Here is a 20,592-nt window from a genome sequence, read left to right as displayed (position 1 = left end):
GTGAGGAGCCCCACCACGATCCCGTTGTATTTTAAAAATTATGTCATGCAAGCGGGTGAACCCCCTCGGCTAGTTCAACAGTTTGTAAACTTCGCAGAAGATAGTGACTTTTTTTGTTATCAGTAGCTGATTATTGAAGATATTCACTTCTCTTCGTAATTTTGTAAAACGACACATTCAAATCGCTTCGCTTTGGTATAGTACTGCGTGTAAAGATGTATTGAATCCACCGCTACGTTATTACGATAAGCAGGTTTCGTGGAGATTTTTATTTCGTGCACAGTCCCGCGAGATGAGACATGCGTAAAATGGACAGCCTGTATTTACACCTGTAGAATTGTTATCAACCTTGTTATCCGTGAAATTCAGGGAAGTTAACCAGCAGATGCTAGCAGATTATATACGATAACTATCGGGAAAGAATGGGTAAGTGTTTGTTTTTACTTACGCGGTTCATTTTTGTATGATTGCCTACTATTATAGGTAACTCGAATCAGAAGCCAAATGGAAAGTCAAATGTGATGTCAAATGTAAAGTCGAGCAATGGGATTAATATTTCACCTGCTTTACTTCCAAATGCTAAGCCGCCTCGACCATTTACATCGGAAGATGATTTCTTTGCAACGTGGACTTCGTGGAAGAAAGAATTCCTGATGTTCAAAGCGATGGTAAATGAAGGCAGCGGCAACAAAAGTAGATGGGCAGATTTGATGTTGAATCTAATGGGACCAGTCGGGCGATCTATTTTTAACACGTTTGTGTTTAACTTGCCAGTCGAAAGCAAAGACATAGATATATTGATAAAGAAGTTTGATAACTACTTTATTATCCCGAGAATGAAGAGGAAGCCTCGAGAGAATGTTTACGAATACATAAACGACCTGCGGGTAAATATAAGCAGCGTAACATATTACGATTCGTAGAAAGGTAATTCTATGGTATTATTTTTTAGGCCATGACCGAACAGAAAGGTGTTGAAAATGAAGAAGAAGTTATAAAGACAAAGATTTTAACAGAAATTGATGTGTACAAATTTACCAATGCTGCCAAATGTTTTTTACCGACATTTATGTTCTCGAATGATTTTCGTAAACTGACATTAAAGGAGATTGCATTCTTTTGGGAAATGTACAGTGATCACAGTCTTATGAAAACTTGTAAAAAATGTGGTTTGGATCACAGCGCGGGCAATTGTCCAGCAGTAGGAAAATACTGTGAAAGATGCAATGAATTCAATCATTTTCGCCGACGGTGTCCACAAATCTTTCTTGATAACTGCACCTATTGTGGAGGTGCACATTTTATTAGAAAATGTCCTGCTTATAGGGAGACTTGTACTAAGTGCCAGAAGCTAAATCATTTTTCTTGGAAATGTCAGCCTAATATAATATTATCTTGTCGGTTCTGTGGCTTAAGTCATCCTGCAGCTAAAGCATGTTGTCCAGCGAGAGATAATGTTTGCTGTCTGTGCCAGAACATAGGACACGTTCCTTCAAAATGTAAGAAAACATCTCAACAGCAGAAATGATTGAAATGCCATTAAGGGGACATTCTACTCTCTCGGCCGAAAAATCGGCCAGTTTTCGGCGATGGTTTTTATAATGAAATAAACACATAACGTTTTCGAATTTCTGGGGGTATATTCTACTACTCTTGAAATGCAAGAAAAAATCTTTGTTGTTTATTTATTTCATTTGTTTACATAAATCTTTCGCAGTGAAGTTGGCGGCTTCAGAATTGCTGGCGGTTGAAATTTCAGACGACTGGATCATTGGAAATGGAGAGATCAAACATATTTCTAATTTGCAGGAGTATGGTTATCTCGCTTTCCACGAAAGAACAATTTTTAACCAAAATTATTAAAATGGGAGTCGATCAAAGTTAACAGTACCGAAAAGGGCATTTCTTTTCTGTTTAATAGATATAAAATGTGGGAAAATATTAAAAAATCTTCAGATATTTGTGGTTAGCAAGATAGCCATACTCCTGCAAATTAGAAATATGTTTGATTTCTTCATTTCCGATGATCCAGTCGTCCGAAATTTCAACCGCCAGCAATTCTGAAAACGCCAACTTCACTGCGAAATATTTAAGTAAACAAGTAAAATAAACAAACAACAAAGATTTTTTCCTATATTTCGAGAGTGGTACAATATACCCCCCGAAATTCGAAAACGTTAAATGTGTATTTCATTATAAAAACCATCGCCGAAAAGTGGCGGATTTTTCGACCGAGAGAGTAGAATGTCCCCTTAAAAAAGAAACTAAGCACAATGGTGATTAGACCAAATAGTTCTTGACAGTATCTTGATACTGTATAAAAATCACATTTATATCTACATCATTATAACATTTGTGCACTAAGTCATTTTTATTAATCATTCAATTTATTAAATAACCTGTAAGAATATAATCTACTGTTTTTATACACATGTTATACATACTATGTTACAATCAGAAATGTAGTTAGTTGATGTTATTGTATATTATTTTACGCCCAGGAATAAAGTTCATTATATATTTTACAACATATTTCTTGTCAAGTTTTCTCATGTACTAAACGCTTCTTTTCTTCTTTCATTTTATCCCACTGTAATTGTAGCATATCATTTTGTCCTTGAGTACGATAGTACCTAAAACAAAATAAAACAGAAGCAAGTAAATCATAATCAATTTTCTATACTTAAATAATCTAATAGAACATAATATTTACTGTCGACACTCCGAACGCGCTATTGTAACAAGCAGGGTCATTATATTCAATGAACCCGCGACATCATGTACTGGTATCAAGTGAGTAGTCTCTAATATATTTCCAGATTCTGTTGTTTTCAAAGTTCCATATACTTTAAAGACAGTATACTTTTCCTGAAGGAAAATATAGTGTTATTTTCGCATTTTCACACGTGTTAATTGTACAAATTGGGATAATCGTTTAAGTACTAAGATTTTATTAACCCATAACTCTTACCCATATAGCACAATATGTGTTATTTAGATTCTTAATATAAATATCCCTAATATTTAAATTCTCAAAACTAAGAGGAAATTCTGAATTAATCCCTGGTGTCAAGGATAAGAGCGTGGCAAAAGTCTCAGTCTTCGGAACAAGTTCCCCTAATGTTTGTATTGTTTTAACACCATTCTCCTGATGATCCTCGAAAGAAAGGTATATTGGAATATGCTCTACTAATAAAGGAACGTACGGAATGTCATTGTACAATAAATTATTCCGTGCCCCTAAAGAAATCCTCCAATTTTCGCACTGATCTACTTCGTTCATTTTATATTGTCCCTCGAATTTTAAGTCAAAACACAGAATTGTAACAATCTGCGAGTCCGCGATTTGCGACTATCGTTGATTGCCAACCTGACAAATATAATGTACTAGTATATATAATGTACTAGTATATAATAATTATTTTTCTTTAGATCAATGGAGAAAGATAAAAACAGAAACAAACTGTAATTACCTACAATTAACGACGAATCAAATTTATCGGTCATTTTAGAAATACGAGCACATTTGAATTAATCCTATTATCCCTTCAACTTAAAAGTACAATTAATCTATATAGATAGAATCACGTGATACAACAGGAACGTAGTGGCAAGGGGGTTTCACTGAATAAAAATTTATACAAACGAAGCACTAATGACATATTCAAATTCAATTCTATATACGCGTTGTTATTAGGAGAACATTTACAAAGCTATTAAATAAAATAAAATGATAGAAAATATATATTTAAAGGATACGGTAACTGACAAAGTACATTTATCATGAAGTTGAACAAATGAGGTGCAGTTTCGCGAAATGAAACAATTGAAGTGATTAGAAATATATTTAGTTCTATATAGACATTCATTGAGTTCACTTCGCTTGCAAAAGTAAAGTTGTTAAAGTTCCCTTGACAATATTTCGAATTGTCGGTAACATTGTTTAAATAAACATATTCAATATCTCTGTTTTGAACTGCCTTTGTTCTTTCAATTTATACTTCTGCGTTATCAAATCGACAGATAAGACGACCGTACACTTTCCTGCCTCTGTTCAGTTTAATTCCTTATAAATTACATTACTTTAAACGATGAATAAGAGTAATAACATTTGGAAATGAATTTTATACGCGACTTTGTATGTGGACAATATAAGTTACTTAGATGAAATGTTTAAGGTGAAAACGTAATAAAGGAAATGCAAGGACCACCGCCATTAAGTGCAGAAGGAGATTCTAAGAAAAATTGGTGTAGCTGGAGGAGTGATTTTGTACAGTTTTTGAAAAAGGAGGACCCAACAGAATCCTACAAAGATAGATGGGGGACATTTCTTTTTCTGTTTATTGGTCCTGTGGGACAAGAAGCGTACAAAAAATTATCCATGGATCAAACATCGGATAAAGAAAATTTTAATGTCTTACTTAAAAAATTGGATTTTTATTTTTTGTTTGACACTAAAAAAATGCAACATAATGAAAGCATCAGCGAATATGTTAACAACTTGATGGTACAATAGTAGTATCACGTGATTCGAATCCTGTAAATTGGAACTAATTAGAATTTATCTATGTTATAGGACATTGCTGTAAAGAGCAATCATGAGGATCCCCAAGGCATTGTTAAAGAAAAGATTATTGATGATATTATGCAACAGAAATCTGATGCAGACTTTCGAGTATTCCTACAATCGTTAAACTTAAGTGAAATTATTTCAGAATGGATGTCGGTGCAAAAGTTTGCGAATCAAACGAATGACAATCAAAGTCGTAAGCAATATGTTGCTGCTAAAAAATGTCCCATAAACAGCAATGTGATCGAATGTATCAGATGTGGGAGGCAGCACCCCCGTAATAAATGCCCTGCCCATGGAAGGCAGTGCAGTAACTGTAAAAAATTCAATCATTTCACAGAGAAATGTAAATCTATTATAACGTACGTTGAGAATTGTAAAAAGTGCGGAGCAGAGCACAAGCAAACCGAGTGCCCTGCCTTCGGTTATACATGCACCAAATGTGGCAAGAATAATCATTACTCATGGAAATGCCAGGTTCCTATGGTAAGGAATTGCTCCAGATGCGGTACGGACCACGTTATGACGTTGTGTCCGGCGCAAGGAAAAGTGTGCTCTCTGTGTAAAAAGCCTAATCATTTGGAAAAGAAATGTTCGAGCAAGTGATCAAGTATATGAACTTTTCTATTATGAATATAGATTTAGAAATAGAAGGAAACGTAAATATATATATATATATATATATTTTTCCAAGCTTCTATACAACACTGATTTTAATATGACTGCTTTTAATAATACTGATTTTATATGAGATACTTATGACATTTGTGAAAGCAATAAAAATGACAATAAAAATTCATAATTGCTCCTTGACTTTGTCTCTTGTAGAATTTGTAAAACTGTTTCTGATACATGTGTATGCATTTTAAATACTAACAGCGAATTCGGCACTGACTCTGCACTGGTGCCAAAAAATAACTTGGATTGGTTGATTCTTATAGAGCTATCTTCGTTTCTATCAGAAACAACCAATCCAAGTCATTTTCTGGCACCAGTGCAGAGTCAATGCGAGTTACCGAATTCGCTATAAATGAATACGAATGCATTCGCATGTAACTTATAGCACATTCGGCAACCTGCACTAGTGCGCACTGAGTGCGAACTCTTTCGCTTCCAATTGGGTAAAATTCGCACCAGTGCGACCGTCTGAATTCGCTATTATATACCTACTACTAACTGAGAAATTCGATATCTCGAATATGCGTCATGGATAAAGCTGTGACCAATCACGATCTGGTTACTGTGCTGAGTCGGGGAATACCTACCTAAACAAATATCGTACAATACTACTGAATACTAATCAGTGTATCAAGAAGTTGACGCATTAATGGCACTGTCGTGACTAACGACTTGCGTCTGTAGCTGCTATCTACTGTTTCTTCAACGACATCTTTATATCATCTGTTCGGGTATCGTACGTAATAATTACAATTCATATAAATGTACAAAATTTCTTGCAGGTTTTAATCTGCTTCGTAGAAGCGCGCGTAATTATAATAATGAAGGAATCTGTTAAGTAGTAGTGTTGCGTGTAACTGCCACCCGTTGCTTCATATATATAGATGCATATTGAAGCAAAACAGTTCAAAATGACGTGATAACTGTAACTTGGCTGGTATTGTTTTTATAGATAAGGCTTTGTATTACAGAGATAAAAGCACGACCCTGATAAAACCGTATGAAAATGACCAAAGATAAATTCTTGCCAATGCCATTTTGCGTTAATGTTACAGTAAACTGTTGCAGCTATGGAAGCGTGCATACCTCCTCCACAGCCTTTGTCCGAAGCTGGGGATATGTCTGAAAATTGGCAGAGATGGAAGAAAGATTTCTTATTGTATCTAGAGGCCAGTAATAATTCAATGAAGTCAGACGATTTGAAAGCTTATCTTCTGAGAAGTCAAATAGGGAAAGTTGGTCAAGACGCTATAGACAAAATTATTCCTCAGAATTCAAAAGACAAAGATGATATAAATATTTTGTTAGCGAAGCTCGATTCACATTTCAGTCGTAAAAATAAGCAGGTTGTAGACCGATACAACTTCTTCACCAGGTCCAAGAAACATAAGGAATCTATCGAGGAATACATAGAGGATTTAAAGGTGAGTTACTCTTAAAAATTGTTACGTATCGCAGGGATAATTGAATTATGCTCTTTTCATTTTTAGAAAATGGCAGCAAGTTGTAGCTTTGGGCATATAACAAACAGTCTTATTAGAGACAGAGTAATCGCTGATTTAAAAGATAAAAATCTTAGACAGAAGTTGTTTGAAATACAAAACTTGGATTTGTTTGCATTAACGACAGCTTTTAAAGAGCACGAAACGCTTATGCAACAAAAAACTCAAGCTTTCAAGAAGAACACTGCCCAGGTTAAAAAACCTACTAGCCATTGTGCACACATTTCAAATATTGAGAATGCCAATAATAATTGTAATATTACAAAGGTACCCGAACAAAGTCAGCAGAATTTAAAGAATAAAGAAACTAGGAGGTGTTGGAGATGTAGGCAACAGCATCCGAGTTACTCTTGTCCCGCTTGGGGATTCAAGTGTGAAAAGTGTGGCGAACGTAATCATTATACCTTTTGTTGCCAAACTGGTAATGACAATCAAAGGAGAGGAATAAATGTGCCCAAAGTACATCTTTCATTTTGTTATTTGCCAAATAACTGTTCTTTCATTCTTTGGTAATCGTACAATCATATCCTCGTTTTCATTTATTTCAGATAAACACCAGTATTCCGCCTCATAATTTGAACCTACAGAGAGGAAATCAACAGGTAAAGTAGATCTGGAGAAATGAAAATTAATTTATGTTAATTTATCATTGCTTATGAACATTCATCTTTTCGTTTTAAAATTAAACTATTTTCATAAAAGACAATGATATGAGAATGCATGCCGTGCCTCCTTACTGTGGTTCATCGAACACAGAATTATACTTTGTAACGTTTATGAAAGAATTGGAAATGGAAAAATAAAAAATGTTTTTTTTGGTTGCAGTATAACAATGTTCCTAATGTCCCCATTGTGCCCAATGTCCCCAGTGCTCCTTGTGCACCTAGTGCTCCACAACATTTTGGATCTAATAATAATGCATTATATCCAAATCTACATTATCCGACGACGGTTCCTGAAAATAAGCCGGTACGATTAGAAATAGTATTTTAGAATAAATAAAACTTGATATAATATTTTCGCGATTTCTCATAGAATCCGAATGCATGGTCATGGGTTGAACAACAAAATGTAAAAGTAAATAACGACTTCCAGAGAACCGCACCGCAGGTAATTCACTTTCTTATATCGTTATATGTGTAGCACTACTTTACCTTAAACTAATGAAATTTTTTGTCAAACAGGCTATGAATGCTTCGCCAAGTCGAAATCCACCGACACCTGCGGCAGGGAAGCAAAAAAAAGATTCGAAAGATTCGTGCACCGTATCGTAAGATAAATTATTAATTACAAAAAACTCATTTTTATAGAAATAACTATGTATTATGCATAACAGTAAATAAATTTCAGTTTTGATGTACAACGCTGTTACATTGGTTCCTAAATTAAATTAAAATTAATCACTGTAATCGTTAAAAAAAGCAAATGGCACGTTAAATGTATGTTACCAATCTTTTTCTTGCTGTTAGTAGCAAATTTCACGAAGTGAACTAAAACTACGCGTATGCAGTTATAATTTTCCGTTGGCGATTAAGTTTTAAGTAGATAAGTTTTATAACATTTCTTAAATGGTACATACAGCTTGCTAACAAATTAAATAAAGCACTAATCTCTTTGGTATGAGACTCACGTGATAATTGCAATCAAAAATATTAAATAATATTTTATAGTCGAACGTGCGATTGCTTTTGTACTAAACAATATATGCTTGATAGATCGAAAAGATATTGTCTCTATTAAACGATATGTAGTGCTTTATAACGAATTACATTAATTTTGTGAAACCGCGTAAGAATTTTTACTCCATTCATTACAATCTGCCATGGTATCATACGGTAATACAATAAATAAGCATATTGTAAATTTGATAAAAATAATGTGTCAGTTGTCCATTATGTATGAAATTAATCATTCATCGCTTTCCATGTCACAAATCTGTGAAATTGTGTTCCTACTGCTTCGAATAATTTAACATATACAAAACTATGCGTGCCTTGTTGTCAACTGGTATATAAAACATAAATTCTCGATCTTACTCTACTAAATCACAATGGATTGGTAATGCTTAGGTAGTGATTACGTGTTAAAAACGCTACTTTCGTAACTAAAAAAAGATAGAATAAACAGATTTCTAGTTATAAAAATCGAAACGTCAAGAACAAATAGATGCCAGAAGTATTTTCAGCTTAAAGAACAGCTCCTCGAATGTTTACGTCGATGGTAAAATAGTAGAAAAAAAATTAGCAACACTAACGGTAAAATTCTTCCAAAAGTATGTCGCTGTAGAAAAAACTGTAAACGCCCAATATCAAAATCTATAAAAATACGCAGTAAAAATTGTGATATCTCCTTCCAATCAGCATATTATGCACACTTTATATTTGTGTCTTACGACGAATAATAAAAGTCTTTTACGAGTGAAAGACTTCGATGTCAATGGCATTAGCTCTTTAAATACGCGCGCGTACGTATATGAATATTTGTGGATACGTGGAAATCTCAGGCCCATATTTCGTAAATATAATTATAAAATATCGAGTAGAAAATTTGCGATACAAATGTGCTTCCATATACCTGTATCACCAGTCTATCAGTGATGTATGGTTTTCTCAGGAAGCTTCTCAATTGGATGGACTAAAGGCGAACGTGCAGGTCCATTGGTATTCGTATAAGCGCATTCAGGTTCCTGAAGGTGCGTTAAGATCCTACATAATGCTCTGCTATTGATAACATTACTAGATACTCTCCTATTTATACAAGAAACGATGGTACAAGAAAAAAGTGTAAATGGTAACTTTCTAGCTCCGTGTAGTGCGAAACCTAAATCTTTGTATAAATATCGTATTATTACACGTAATTCTCGGTATACTGGCAAGTTAAATGATCATGGTGCAATCTGTGTCAAGTTACGGACGGGTCTTGACTAAAATTGTTTATGTCGCCCGAAGGAAGTACCAGCTTGTTTAAGTTATAAGGTGGTCTTTTTGGTTTCGGTGGCGGTGTAGGCGGTTTCGTTTGTACGTCAAGATCGTCTGTAGGAGTTGGGAGCTTGCTTTTTGACCACTGCGCTAGAGGTCGATTCAAATTATTCAAGCTGCCCGTTCCACAATGGGTAACAGGTAGCTCCTCTGGAAGATTACAGTAATCAGCCTCTCGAGTTTTCACGGGTAAAGGTGGTGGTGGATCATCTTCCGACGCTGTGCTGTCTGTCGTGCCGATACTGTCCCTATTCCCCTTACCTAAACCGCTCGACTCCATTCCATTATTTATGTTCCTCAAATAATGTTGAGTTTGTCCGGATAAGCGGTTGCTTATTCTTCTTTCTTTCTCCACCTCCGATCTCAGTGGACGCTTTGGTGTTAGCTGTATAAAAATATTTTATTCGATTTTCTATTCTTCAAGAAACCACGCGCCGATGAAAAAAAAAACTCAAATTACCTCCTGACGCAGCTCGAATATGGGAGTAGTGGGGTAACTTGATATTAATGGTGTGATGATAGGGGTTGAAGTAGCCTGCAACACTTCGGTCGTAGTGTACCACTGACTCGTAGGTTGATCGATCTTCGCGGCAGCAGCTGAATCACTCTTCCGCGAACTCCTCCGTTTCGAGTCTTTCTTTTTGTTCGTCCCCGGGCTTGGACTTCCTAATGCCTTTTGCAGGGATGCCGAAGACAAGATATGCGAACGTATCGATGCATTCCTATATACCGGGAAGCGTCATTGTAGATAATGAATTTTATAGGAAAAAACAAGTTAGCAGTGAGAATAGCATTGAAAGTGTTTTAACAATTTACTATTTACCTGTTTAGTCGAGTGGCCAATTGTTAGCAAAGATGTTTAATCCAGGGACAAACATGATAACATAACAAACGGTACAAAGAAAAATATCATGCAAATAGAGAATAAAGTCTAAGAAAATAAGAAAGTAAACGAATATGTACAAATATAACATATATGTACGTATATGGCTTTCAAAATCTTCTTTCTATTACTATCAAATTCTCATATTCCCATATTTACAGCATGTAACTAACGATGTAAAATAAACGTTAACGCGAAAGGAAAATAAATTAATAGATTAACGTGATAATTCGCCACGATATGTACAAATGATTAAGTGCGAAAAAATTATTTGTACATGTATATACACGTGTATACATATACAAAAAATGCTAGGTGCGAAGAAAGGATAATAAGATATTGTGCTTATCAGGTCCAACAGCGGTATTCCTGAAATCATATATATGTATATATTGCTCTAATAACCGTTCTTGGAATGAGAACCTGAGAGTATACAATTAAAGAAATATTTTTGAATCGCTGTTTAGAGGTATGTACTAGAGCTGTTACTTTTTGACCCGTCGGGTACCCGGCTACCCGAAACAACTTCAAGCAATTGCATGTTTTATTGCCTGTGGTATTATTTGATGTTAGCCAAAAATGATCGAACAATACCACATTCAATGGCTTGAAGTTGTTCCGGGTAGCCGGGTACACGACGGGTCAAAAAGTAACAGCTCTAGTATATACCCCTAATTTAAATGTATACGCCCAATTAGTTTTTAGACTAAGAAAGGTATAAGGAAGTTGAAATATGTGCATAATGTACGCATGATATAATGTAACAGCATGAACGTACAGATAATGGATGTAGAATGCGTAAGTAGTTGACGTATAATTATAGTCGTGGTGATTGTTCAAGACTGTAGTGAAGTACCAAGGTAATGAAATAGTGAAGCTAGTTTTGCACGTGGTCGTGACGTCTTTACCTTGATAAACTGACGTTTTGAGAACCAGATGAGGGTGTACTGTTGTTAAAATTGAATGATGCGAGCGACTTGAACGTTGCAACTTGGGATCTTGTGAGAGAAGATACCCTGGAGTGAGTTCCACAGCTGAACGAGATAATTACAAAGTAGCCACATAATATTATAACAAAAGATACGAAGGAATGTCTACGGAACGCCTTTCCTTCAGTCTTGCATGAAGTGTAAGTATTACGAAACATTTAAGCGACTTTATACACTTTCGCATGCATATTAATATTCACAATGTAATACGAATATTGTATCAAGACAACTATGATCGTAATCCCGGTACCAAAGCCAACATAGTTCAACGATCGCGGTAACACATGAGCGACAACGATAATGTTAGTAAAAGTAATTGCTATATTTGCAGCAGGTAATGATGACACGTATCAATATATACAATACTTACTCTGAATTCCCAATATTTGATTCGGATAAACGATGGCTGTCGCCTCTAGAGGCTTGTGGTCGTCGCATTGTAACTGTTTGCGTTAAACTTTCGATTTGCAAGTCGCATGTCTACCACAATAATCAATTTTTTCAAATAAAATCCCCTCGCTAAATAATCGTTCTATCTATTAGTATCATAACTCACCCGCTTTCCGTACTTTGCCTCTACTTGGCTACGCATGGACGCGAAACATTGCTCCAAGCGTTGATGAAACGGCGTTAATTCAGGAGGTGCGCGCGTCTTGTGCAATTGAACACCGACACCCAATACAGGAATTTGTTCAGCAATTAATCCTTCCAGCCTCAGAAGATCGGAGCTTTCTTCCGGATGAGAGTTCCGGTACTCGGGATTGAGAAAGGCCTTCTCATAATTGTCTATACCGCCCATTACCGCTGGGTCCAGTATACCGTTAAGCTTCATGCTGAGAGGATTCAATGGAAGACTATGATCAGCTTTATGCGCCACGATCAAATCTCTTAACGCGGTGTGGGTAGCTTCCATCGTCTCGATCGCGTTACGAAGAGGACTGACCAAGTATGTCTCACTGGACGTGACAGGGAAACATCTAAGTATTCCTGGTAAAGGATGGCTCGTTACTAGCACTGTCCTTTCCAACCATAACGAGGCGAATTCGTTGTTAACAACGGTGTTCGTTTCTTTTTCTTTGTCGCCAGAGCTTGCCGTGGCCAAGATGAAATCTTTCTTTGGCGCTGGTCTCGAGAATCGGAAACGCTGGACGTCGTTCACTCGATGATACCTTCAACGCAATTATCGCAATTAATATAAATCTCGTTAAGATATAACTGGACATCGGTGGACTCTGACTTGTACCTCAGTACTGCTTCCGCTGTTATAGGTTTCCCACTAAGCCGATGCCTTTTCTCATCCATTAATGGATCTACTCGGTTAATTTGCACGTATTGGTAATTAGACTCTAGTATTTCAGGAGTAGGAGGACACAATCTATTCATTTGTTCGGCGTTTGGTAATTGGTTCAATGTCCGTGAACAAAAATCACTGAGGCGCTCGTACTCTTTTCCACGATAAATAAACACCTGGGAATAATTTTTTCGTAAGACATAATTAAGTAACGGAAATGTGTAATAATTTAGCGTAGATTACTTTGTTCTGTAAAAACGCAGGATGCCCCCGACCGTAATATGCAACTCGAAAATATTCAGGCTCCGGTCTTAATTGCTTTACTATGGAATCGTAAAATTTGGCCATGCGCCTTAAAAGTACAGACAGCTGCAAATAATCGAACGTTTCCTCTTCGTATTGTGCGACTAGCTCTTTACACACCGCGAGTGCGCATTCCCACATTTTACCCTTGTCAAAGTACTCGATCATGTGGTTGTAAAGTGCTTCTTTCAATTCACGATGCGTTTGACAGGATAAGTATCTGTGTACAGAAAAACTACAGTCACATAACTTGAGAATTACGTGTGATATTAACAAATTAACTGGGACTAGTGTCGGCACCTGTGTGATCTTAAAAGCGGTGGCAATGGTTGGTCACTCCATGCGAGTAGTTGACTATGAAGTTTCAAAGAATACGCTGCTTCGGTATAATTATCGCATTCTAGATGCAATTCGCAGAGCTTGTTCACATATCTATGAAACAGAAATATAATTTAATATTAGTGGAAGTTGTATATCTATCCAATACACACCAGATTTAAAAATACAGGAACTGCACGAATACCTGATGTACATTTCCTTCCTATTTATTTCCGAGTAAAATTCTAACAAGTTTACAATGCACAGCATTCTATGTTCCTGAGACTCGGCGTGAATGATATCGCGATATTGTAATAAACGTTCCATGAGTTTCGCTACTGTGTCGACGAAACGTAAACCCTGTTCTCGCAGAGTTGAGTGATTCTCACAGAGATTACCCATCACTTGGATCCAAAGTAAACGAAATTGTTCATCTCCTCTCCCACCCTCCACCTATTAGAATATAAATATATTGCATGGCTAACTGATAGAAAAATATGTTAATAATCGTCATACCAAAATATCTAATTTCGCGATCATCTCATTTTCGTATTCCGTAAAGTTCGCTTTTATATGAGCAGGATCCCTTTTCGTATCGCCGTATCCTTCAACGATACGCGAACTGTAATATTCGCACTGCATCATGTCGAAAAATATGGGTATGGTCGCTTTCCTCAATTCGCTTTCAGGAATTAATGCCATTTCTAATATTGCCCCGACCAGGCCAGGAACGAACAATATTTTGTGTTGTCCCAGATTGAACCACATCGATCGTATTTCAAAGGCGGTCTCCCTGTGCGGGAAGAAAAATTTCAACATTATTTATGATACATAAATGTGTGTTGAACTTCTGAAAAAATTCGCGCGAAGGCACGTACCTTCGCATGTCATTGTAACGGGAAACGATGCGATTGCGTTTCGATGGTGTAAACGTCTCCAATTGTAAAGTGGGTTGTGTTAAAAAAGCGATTGCACAATGGAAGAAGTTTGACCAAGCCTGCTGCTCGAACTCAGTGAAGTAATAATCCCTGATAGTGCCCGAGAAATAGCGTAGCGACTTTAAGATTATGCTGTTCTGAAGCATAATCATTTCACACCAGTCGCTTGCGAACACGCTTCTCGACACTAAATCTTTGAACACTAACAATATTTCCATAAGGAAATCGAGCAAATCGAATTTAGTTCCAAAGTGATTTATGTAGATTTCGTAATGATGTTGCGTCATTTGTCTGCGACAGAATATTCAGATAAAATGTTAGACGCTGTTCGATGTACGAGATTTATATTCGTAGCTTAATTATTACCTGAATATCGCTAACATAACAGAAACCAGATTCCCTACCAACGGATTCTCTCTATCCATTGATATAACTGTTTGTATGATAGTCCTTAGAGCTGTGAGCATAATTTCTTTCACATCTTGCATCGTGCTTCCTATATCTTTCCTAAATGTTAATTCCAAGATGTCAGATAAAATCTTGACACACAATTCTACCTATGTAAACATAAGACAGACACGTATCCCATATCATCGTTGCAGATCGTTTACTTATATCCTTGTGAAAACTTAATCGGAAATAGAAAAGAGAAGATTGAACATGGCAATATTCACTATTCCTAGAAATCTAGCATAAAGTACTTATCCTAAGTAGATCAGTAAATCTCTCATATCATTAGCAATCGTCATGCCAATAATCCAAGATTAAATTGTAAGTGACGCGTGTTTAAACTCGCCATGTTTATATCACAGCAATTACCTCCTCGGAATAGCCGCGATGCTGGTTGAGTCGATGTCGATTTTCGCCGAGCAGCCTGGCTACCTTCGCCACGCTTTTTCCAGGCGTACTTGACAGCCCCTTTTATAGGCCAATAACCAAAACCAAACCAAACACAAAAATGAAACAGCCCTATGTTAGTCAGAATATAATGCCAGTTGACGCATAACAAAAAATACAATTATATCCTCAATATCGTCCATCACCTGATCGAGATTGCATCGTAGAACTGCATGCAAGAAGGATGCAGTGCCCCTAAGCAATAGGACAGTTATGAAAGACCGAAGGATTAAAAGATTGCCTATTTGCCCTTGAACAAGTCATTCAACATCTTACCCCGAGCAGTGTAGTTTTCTATGTCATCTGATCAGCAGAGAATGGAAAGACAGACGTATGAAGAATGATGTATATTTTATGAGCTTAGGTAAGCGTCGATTCGATGCGGTACCGTTTAATGAGTACATGCTACATCAGAAAGTAGAAATGTAATTACATTTTCATGCTCTGATCGAACTTTGCAGAGGATGTCTTTGATTTCATTATGTTCTTTTATACTTGTTTTAAAGACTGAATCTATTGTTTCAAATAGTATGTGTTAACTATGCTCGACTACGTCATACTATAAAAATAAAGACATCCTATTTAAAGAAAACAAAACAAGATTAATAAGATTCGCAGAAAGATGCGTGGCGAGAGGATGTCAGGCTGCACGGAAAGCACAAATAATGGCACTATTTATAAGTTGGGTAGAAAAGTATCGAATGCATATGAAAAGCTCCGCTCACATTTCGACTATGACAATTATAACATACAGATGGCACGGAGAATTTTAATGCCTTAAATGCAAGACATATACCTGCGTCTAAGCCTTGTTACGTCACATTGGTATTAACATGAACGAAGCTTCGGTAGAAATGTATCGAGTTGCTCAAAAAAGATCCTAAATTTCGAAGAAAATCATCATGTATCAATAGCAGCATTCTTTTACATATTTTACGTACACTTTAATGAGCAACTTGAACATCCCATTTTCTTCACACTAAAACTTAACAAATCAGACTGTTCACATCCAGTAACATTACGTTTCTTACCTCCTCTTTGGCTTCCAGCAAATCTCGAACCAAAATAGTAATCCTAGGCAATAGAATCGCCCTGCATTCAGCATTTAAGAAAAGAGGACTGTGAACGATGTCGTTCACTGTCATCATTTTCTGTTTGGTCAATCTTCCCGCTGGTAAAGTGACTAACAAGTCAGTCAAAATTGTGCTCAACTGTTTGCCACTATATACTCGTAATAAATGAGGTATGGTAGTTGGCAAATATTTAAGGCAAGCTCCTTGAACTAGTAAGGTACCGTCCGTTTCGTGTCTCATGAGCTCAACAATAGATTTCAATAATTCCGTTAAAGTTTGAGAAAACTCTTCTTCGTCTTGATTTAGCCTATTATAACATACGAGTACGTTAATGAAAACAATCGGTACAGAACTCCTCGCCAATATTAATCATTAAAGCACATACTCGGTAAATAAAAGACGAGATTCTACAACAAATCTCATACAATATTGAAGACTTTTCATAGTTTTGAGAAGTACGTCACGTTCCTGACCGTCATTATTAGTTGCATTGTCTATGCGTTTACGTAATACTGCAATCAACTTTTTATACGCGAGCGTCGCGGAGAAACTCTCAGATATGTATAAATCTAATACCGGTTGGAAATGTTGATACTTTCTATCGGACACAAGACCGATAATGTACAACAAACATTCGAATACCATATCGTCGTAAACATCGCTATCCGAATTACTCATTAATATATTAAACAAAGCATCTAAAACGTCCTGAAAGAAAATTCTGTTTAATATGCGTGTACTACGAAATTTGTATACATATTTCTTTTTCTACGTACCTGTAAAAACTTAACTACTTCCTCCCCGTCAACTTTCATTAAGGCAGCTAAAGATTCTTTTAAATCTGTGTTATGCGACGCCCAATTTAATAAGCCTAATAAGTCTACATTCTGTGTCAGTTTCGTTGAACAAATGTTAGTTGCTATCAAAAAACTGTCTTTGGTACTTAAGGTAAGTACCCCCAGCGTTGGTTTCTTCTCAACGTTCAATTCCACCTGGAAAAACAACAATCAAGCTTCGGCAACTCTTATATGTAACATTAGTCTTATACGGATATCAGTTTTACCAATTCACCCCTTGTCGATGGCAATTTCAGATATGAGATATCAGTTTCTTCGTATTTCTTCTGGTCTAATTTATAGACTAGCAGTTCGTGCTGTATATCTTGCAACGTTGTGCCATTACGTTGCATCAATTTGACAGAACTTAAGGCAAAAGGTTTCTCATTTTTATCCTTCGCCTCGTTCGAACTGCGATGCTTGAACGTGAACTTTAAATGAGCTTGTTTAAACTCCTCGATAGGCACGGCAATTTTAAATGTTTCGCACCATCTAGGTTTATCTTCGTGATAATAAATAACACTACGATATTCATCGATCGGTAAAGCTCCACCACCAAGTGTCATAACACCTGGTATCGGTGTGCCAGACTCGTTACAGACTTTAACCTGCCGAAGAAACAGAATAATAATGCACACGAACATTTTACCAGAAGTTAAACGATACCAACCGTTACTTCAACATTTTTATCTGTAGACTTTGACCCTTTGTTAAATTCACCGCTAATTAACGTGAGGTACAAATCATTCCTCACGTCGCCTGGTAAAATCACTTCTGGAAACCCCATTTTCCTTGCAATAGCAACGTTACCAAGTACTAAATGAGGATTTTCATCCCGTACCTAAGAACCGAATACTTGTTAATATTACAAGATTTGATTCTAAACTGTTATCATTGAAATTGAAAATTCAGTTTACTTGTTTCGGGTCTCCTCTGAGCAGCTTTAAACTGGTCCACAATCCTTGACCACCAGCAAAGTTGCCATTATTGCCATTACTGCTTTTCTGAGTATTTGCTTCCTTTTGAGTAAGAATTCTACGTAACGTGCCATCTAAACTTTCTTTCTCACAGCATCTGGAAGAAAAGGAAAGAGACCAACAAAACAGATCTATCTCAACTGTATCCACAAGAAGTTTCTCATGAATGCACTTATTAGAATATAAATTACAATTCTAGAATACAATTATCCGCTTACTGTACAAATGGAATGAAATGGTGATGATCCGAGTCTCCTTCAAGTTTACCAGTAATGTACACAGTGATATCCATCGCAGCTACGCCGAACGGCCTCCTCATGTTTTCGGTACTTCTGGATTTCTGATTAATTTGTGCGACGCTCGATCGACGGTAATCAATATCTTTAGCTTCCATGCCTCCTACCCTAATTACGTAACAAGCTAAGTAAACTTTATCCCTCGCTAAATCCCGAGAGCCCAAGTCCGTGAATAAGACTCTAAGATTATGAAGCTGATCTATGTCTCTCGCAAGTCCCTCCTTACTCCACGATACAACATAATTCTCGGTGATTGCTTTCATCTCACGACCATCGTACAACGTCAGTAATAATTCTACGTCTTCGGTCATTTTGCATACAAAGTTTCTTACGCTAACAAAAAAGATATGCGAGTATACTGGTGCTTGCGGCTTCGATGGCTTCTTCTCTGTATCCATAGCCGCCTTTCTTATTCTCTCCGCAGCTGTTTCATGATGATAATACAATTGAATTGTACTCGTTTCTTCGGGGTTGAGAACGTTCCCTCGATCGTCGCGAACGACCATGTCCATACCCAGTAACTGATTACCAGTATCAATTTTAGCTGTCGCTAATCTTTTCATGTCTTTCAATTCATCCACTGTCAATGTGCCACTTAAAATCTTGCTTCTGTACCCTATCAATTCTAGGATTTGTTGCCGCATCGTTTTGAAGTGTTCCGAATGAGTCTGTAAATAGAGGTGATTACATTAATTCTGTTTTATCAAATATGTTTTTATTAGTGGGATAACAATTACAAATACGACACTGTATTATACGAACCATGTATAAATGCTTCCAATGATGCCCCCATTCTCTCAAAACATTAGTAATCTCATGTATCAAACAATCTATACTCATCGACTGCTGAATATGTATATAAGACTTGGGGAAGATCCCACATGTTCCCTTAAATTTACTACGCCCGTAGTACCAATCTCCGCACTCCTCCAATACATACACCACTTCCCCTACGGTTAATCGTAATGCATGGGGGGTCCCGTGTGCGAAGTTATGAATGGCTGTGTAATAATAGATAATTAGGTACACTTAACAGTGTCACTTTTATTATATATTACGTGTCAAAGGGACACATAGGGCGGAAGAGGTACAGAGCTGAATATTTATTATCGATTATTTATTTTCGCGTATGCGATATTACGTAGAATTATCTGAACGTGTACGTGACGAAACGTGACGCAAATTCTTAACCATTAAATCCACTGTACGTTCGAAAGTAAATTAAATTTCGATAAGTTCGTGGAATGGAACGAAATGTAGTAAAGTAACAGGAGGATAAGAAGAACAGCGTATATGTCATGCAATTATATTATGCAAACGATAATGTCATCGACGCGAGAAATCGTTTTAATGAATAGTCAGAAGTGGATTAAACATTTCCGAATGATGGAAATAAAGTAGTTACGTGCAACTGGAGGCGAAACAGCGGCAAGGGAATTGTTTAAAATCGATGTTTCGCGCGCGAAAGAAGAAGTGAAATTTTATCTGGTCGGGGCACCTCCCAGGATGTTAGACCTTACAAAGGCCAAATTAATAATATTCCACGAATTATTCCTCACCTACTCCTGAATCTTCTTTAACCTGCTTCCATGCCATCGCCATTCTAATTGAACACTTATTATAACAACGTATGTACACTAATTACATCTCGATTCGCACGTTCGTTGTGCGAGCAAAATACGACTCATTTATCTTGACATCTAACACAACTATAATGAAAAACCACGATGCTACTGCCTCGATATTATCACAGTGATGAGAACACGCATCAAGCTAAATACACCACGAACCACATGCCTCGCATAGATATTCCAGTGTCCCGCGCACGTGATTCCATTCGAATCAGAAACCGCGAAAAATTAAATTCCTCAATTTCATCTGGTGCGAGCATATATGCTTACGAATTGAAAAACCATTAATGGGAACAATCAATTTCGTTTTCTTTATGATTCAGGGTTCGTTAAGATTCTTTACATAGGACACGTGAATGGGGGCATCCCCACCAACCCCACTAACCTGTACACGAATGTAAGGAAGTTCTTTCAAACTTTCAATCGGTCAAT

At 36.7% G+C, this 20,592-nt stretch overlaps 5 protein-coding genes across 10 annotated transcripts; 3 read left to right on the top strand and 2 right to left on the bottom strand.

Moving 5' to 3' along the window:
* The first annotated feature begins 39 nt into the window (after positions 1 to 39).
* LOC143373678 (uncharacterized) lies at positions 40 to 1,543 on the top strand. Its single transcript, XM_076821140.1, has 3 exons — positions 40 to 426; positions 484 to 887; positions 953 to 1,543. Exons 1-3 carry the CDS (start codon positions 423 to 425, stop codon positions 1,526 to 1,528), a joined length of 984 nt encoding a protein of 327 aa, XP_076677255.1. The 5' UTR covers positions 40 to 422; the 3' UTR covers positions 1,529 to 1,543.
* An 852-nt stretch (positions 1,544 to 2,395) lies between these two features.
* On the bottom strand, positions 2,396 to 3,601 carry LOC143373681 (uncharacterized). The gene is made up of 4 exons (XM_076821143.1): positions 3,465 to 3,601; positions 2,972 to 3,370; positions 2,714 to 2,868; positions 2,396 to 2,633 (listed from the first exon to the last, which is right to left on the bottom strand). Exons 2-4 carry the CDS (start codon positions 3,281 to 3,283, stop codon positions 2,540 to 2,542), a joined length of 561 nt encoding a protein of 186 aa, XP_076677258.1. The 5' UTR covers positions 3,284 to 3,370; positions 3,465 to 3,601; the 3' UTR covers positions 2,396 to 2,539.
* Positions 3,602 to 3,815: 214 nt separating this feature from the next.
* On the top strand, positions 3,816 to 5,306 carry LOC143373680 (uncharacterized). Of its 2 annotated transcripts, XM_076821141.1 has the most exons (4): positions 3,826 to 3,929; positions 4,024 to 4,101; positions 4,179 to 4,507; positions 4,577 to 5,306. In XM_076821141.1, exons 2-4 carry the CDS (start codon positions 4,092 to 4,094, stop codon positions 5,174 to 5,176), a joined length of 939 nt encoding a protein of 312 aa, XP_076677256.1. In that variant the 5' UTR covers positions 3,826 to 3,929; positions 4,024 to 4,091; the 3' UTR covers positions 5,177 to 5,306. The 2 variants fall into 2 exon arrangements, with proteins under 2 accessions (XP_076677257.1, XP_076677256.1); XM_076821142.1 differs by lacking the exon at positions 4,024 to 4,101 and having other exon boundaries at positions 3,816 to 3,891.
* A 529-nt stretch (positions 5,307 to 5,835) lies between these two features.
* Positions 5,836 to 8,113, top strand: LOC143374319 (uncharacterized). The gene is made up of 7 exons (XM_076822364.1): positions 5,836 to 5,984; positions 6,304 to 6,672; positions 6,739 to 7,209; positions 7,299 to 7,352; positions 7,576 to 7,719; positions 7,786 to 7,860; positions 7,935 to 8,113. Exons 2-7 carry the CDS (start codon positions 6,319 to 6,321, stop codon positions 8,022 to 8,024), a joined length of 1,188 nt encoding a protein of 395 aa, XP_076678479.1. The 5' UTR covers positions 5,836 to 5,984; positions 6,304 to 6,318; the 3' UTR covers positions 8,025 to 8,113.
* Positions 8,051 to 20,550, bottom strand: Mbc (dedicator of cytokinesis protein myoblast city). Of its 5 annotated transcripts, none has more exons than XM_076822355.1 (22): positions 20,089 to 20,543; positions 19,292 to 19,530; positions 18,452 to 19,197; positions 18,174 to 18,330; positions 17,927 to 18,097; positions 17,484 to 17,864; positions 17,197 to 17,412; positions 16,806 to 17,128; positions 16,379 to 16,727; positions 15,270 to 15,368; positions 14,817 to 15,007; positions 14,391 to 14,741; positions 14,029 to 14,305; positions 13,718 to 13,965; positions 13,495 to 13,626; positions 13,135 to 13,414; positions 12,844 to 13,067; positions 12,157 to 12,769; positions 11,971 to 12,080; positions 11,520 to 11,645; positions 10,189 to 10,450; positions 8,051 to 10,113 (listed from the first exon to the last, which is right to left on the bottom strand). In XM_076822355.1, exons 1-22 carry the CDS (start codon positions 20,129 to 20,131, stop codon positions 9,652 to 9,654), a joined length of 6,000 nt encoding a protein of 1,999 aa, XP_076678470.1. In that variant the 5' UTR covers positions 20,132 to 20,543; the 3' UTR covers positions 8,051 to 9,651. The 5 variants fall into 5 exon arrangements, 4 of the variants coding, with proteins under 4 accessions (XP_076678470.1, XP_076678471.1, XP_076678472.1 ...); XM_076822356.1 differs by having other exon boundaries at positions 18,174 to 18,327; XR_013086640.1 differs by lacking the exon at positions 8,051 to 10,113 and adding an exon at positions 10,552 to 10,980 and having other exon boundaries at positions 10,324 to 10,450; positions 20,089 to 20,550.
* Positions 20,551 to 20,592: the final 42 nt, after the last annotated feature.

The sequence above is a fragment of the Andrena cerasifolii genome, chromosome 10 (genome assembly GCF_050908995.1).
Source record: "Andrena cerasifolii isolate SP2316 chromosome 10, iyAndCera1_principal, whole genome shotgun sequence".
Classification (NCBI taxonomy): domain Eukaryota; kingdom Metazoa; phylum Arthropoda; class Insecta; order Hymenoptera; family Andrenidae; genus Andrena; species Andrena cerasifolii.
Note: the sequence above shows the minus strand (reverse complement) of the source record. Positions and strands in the feature narration are given on the sequence as shown.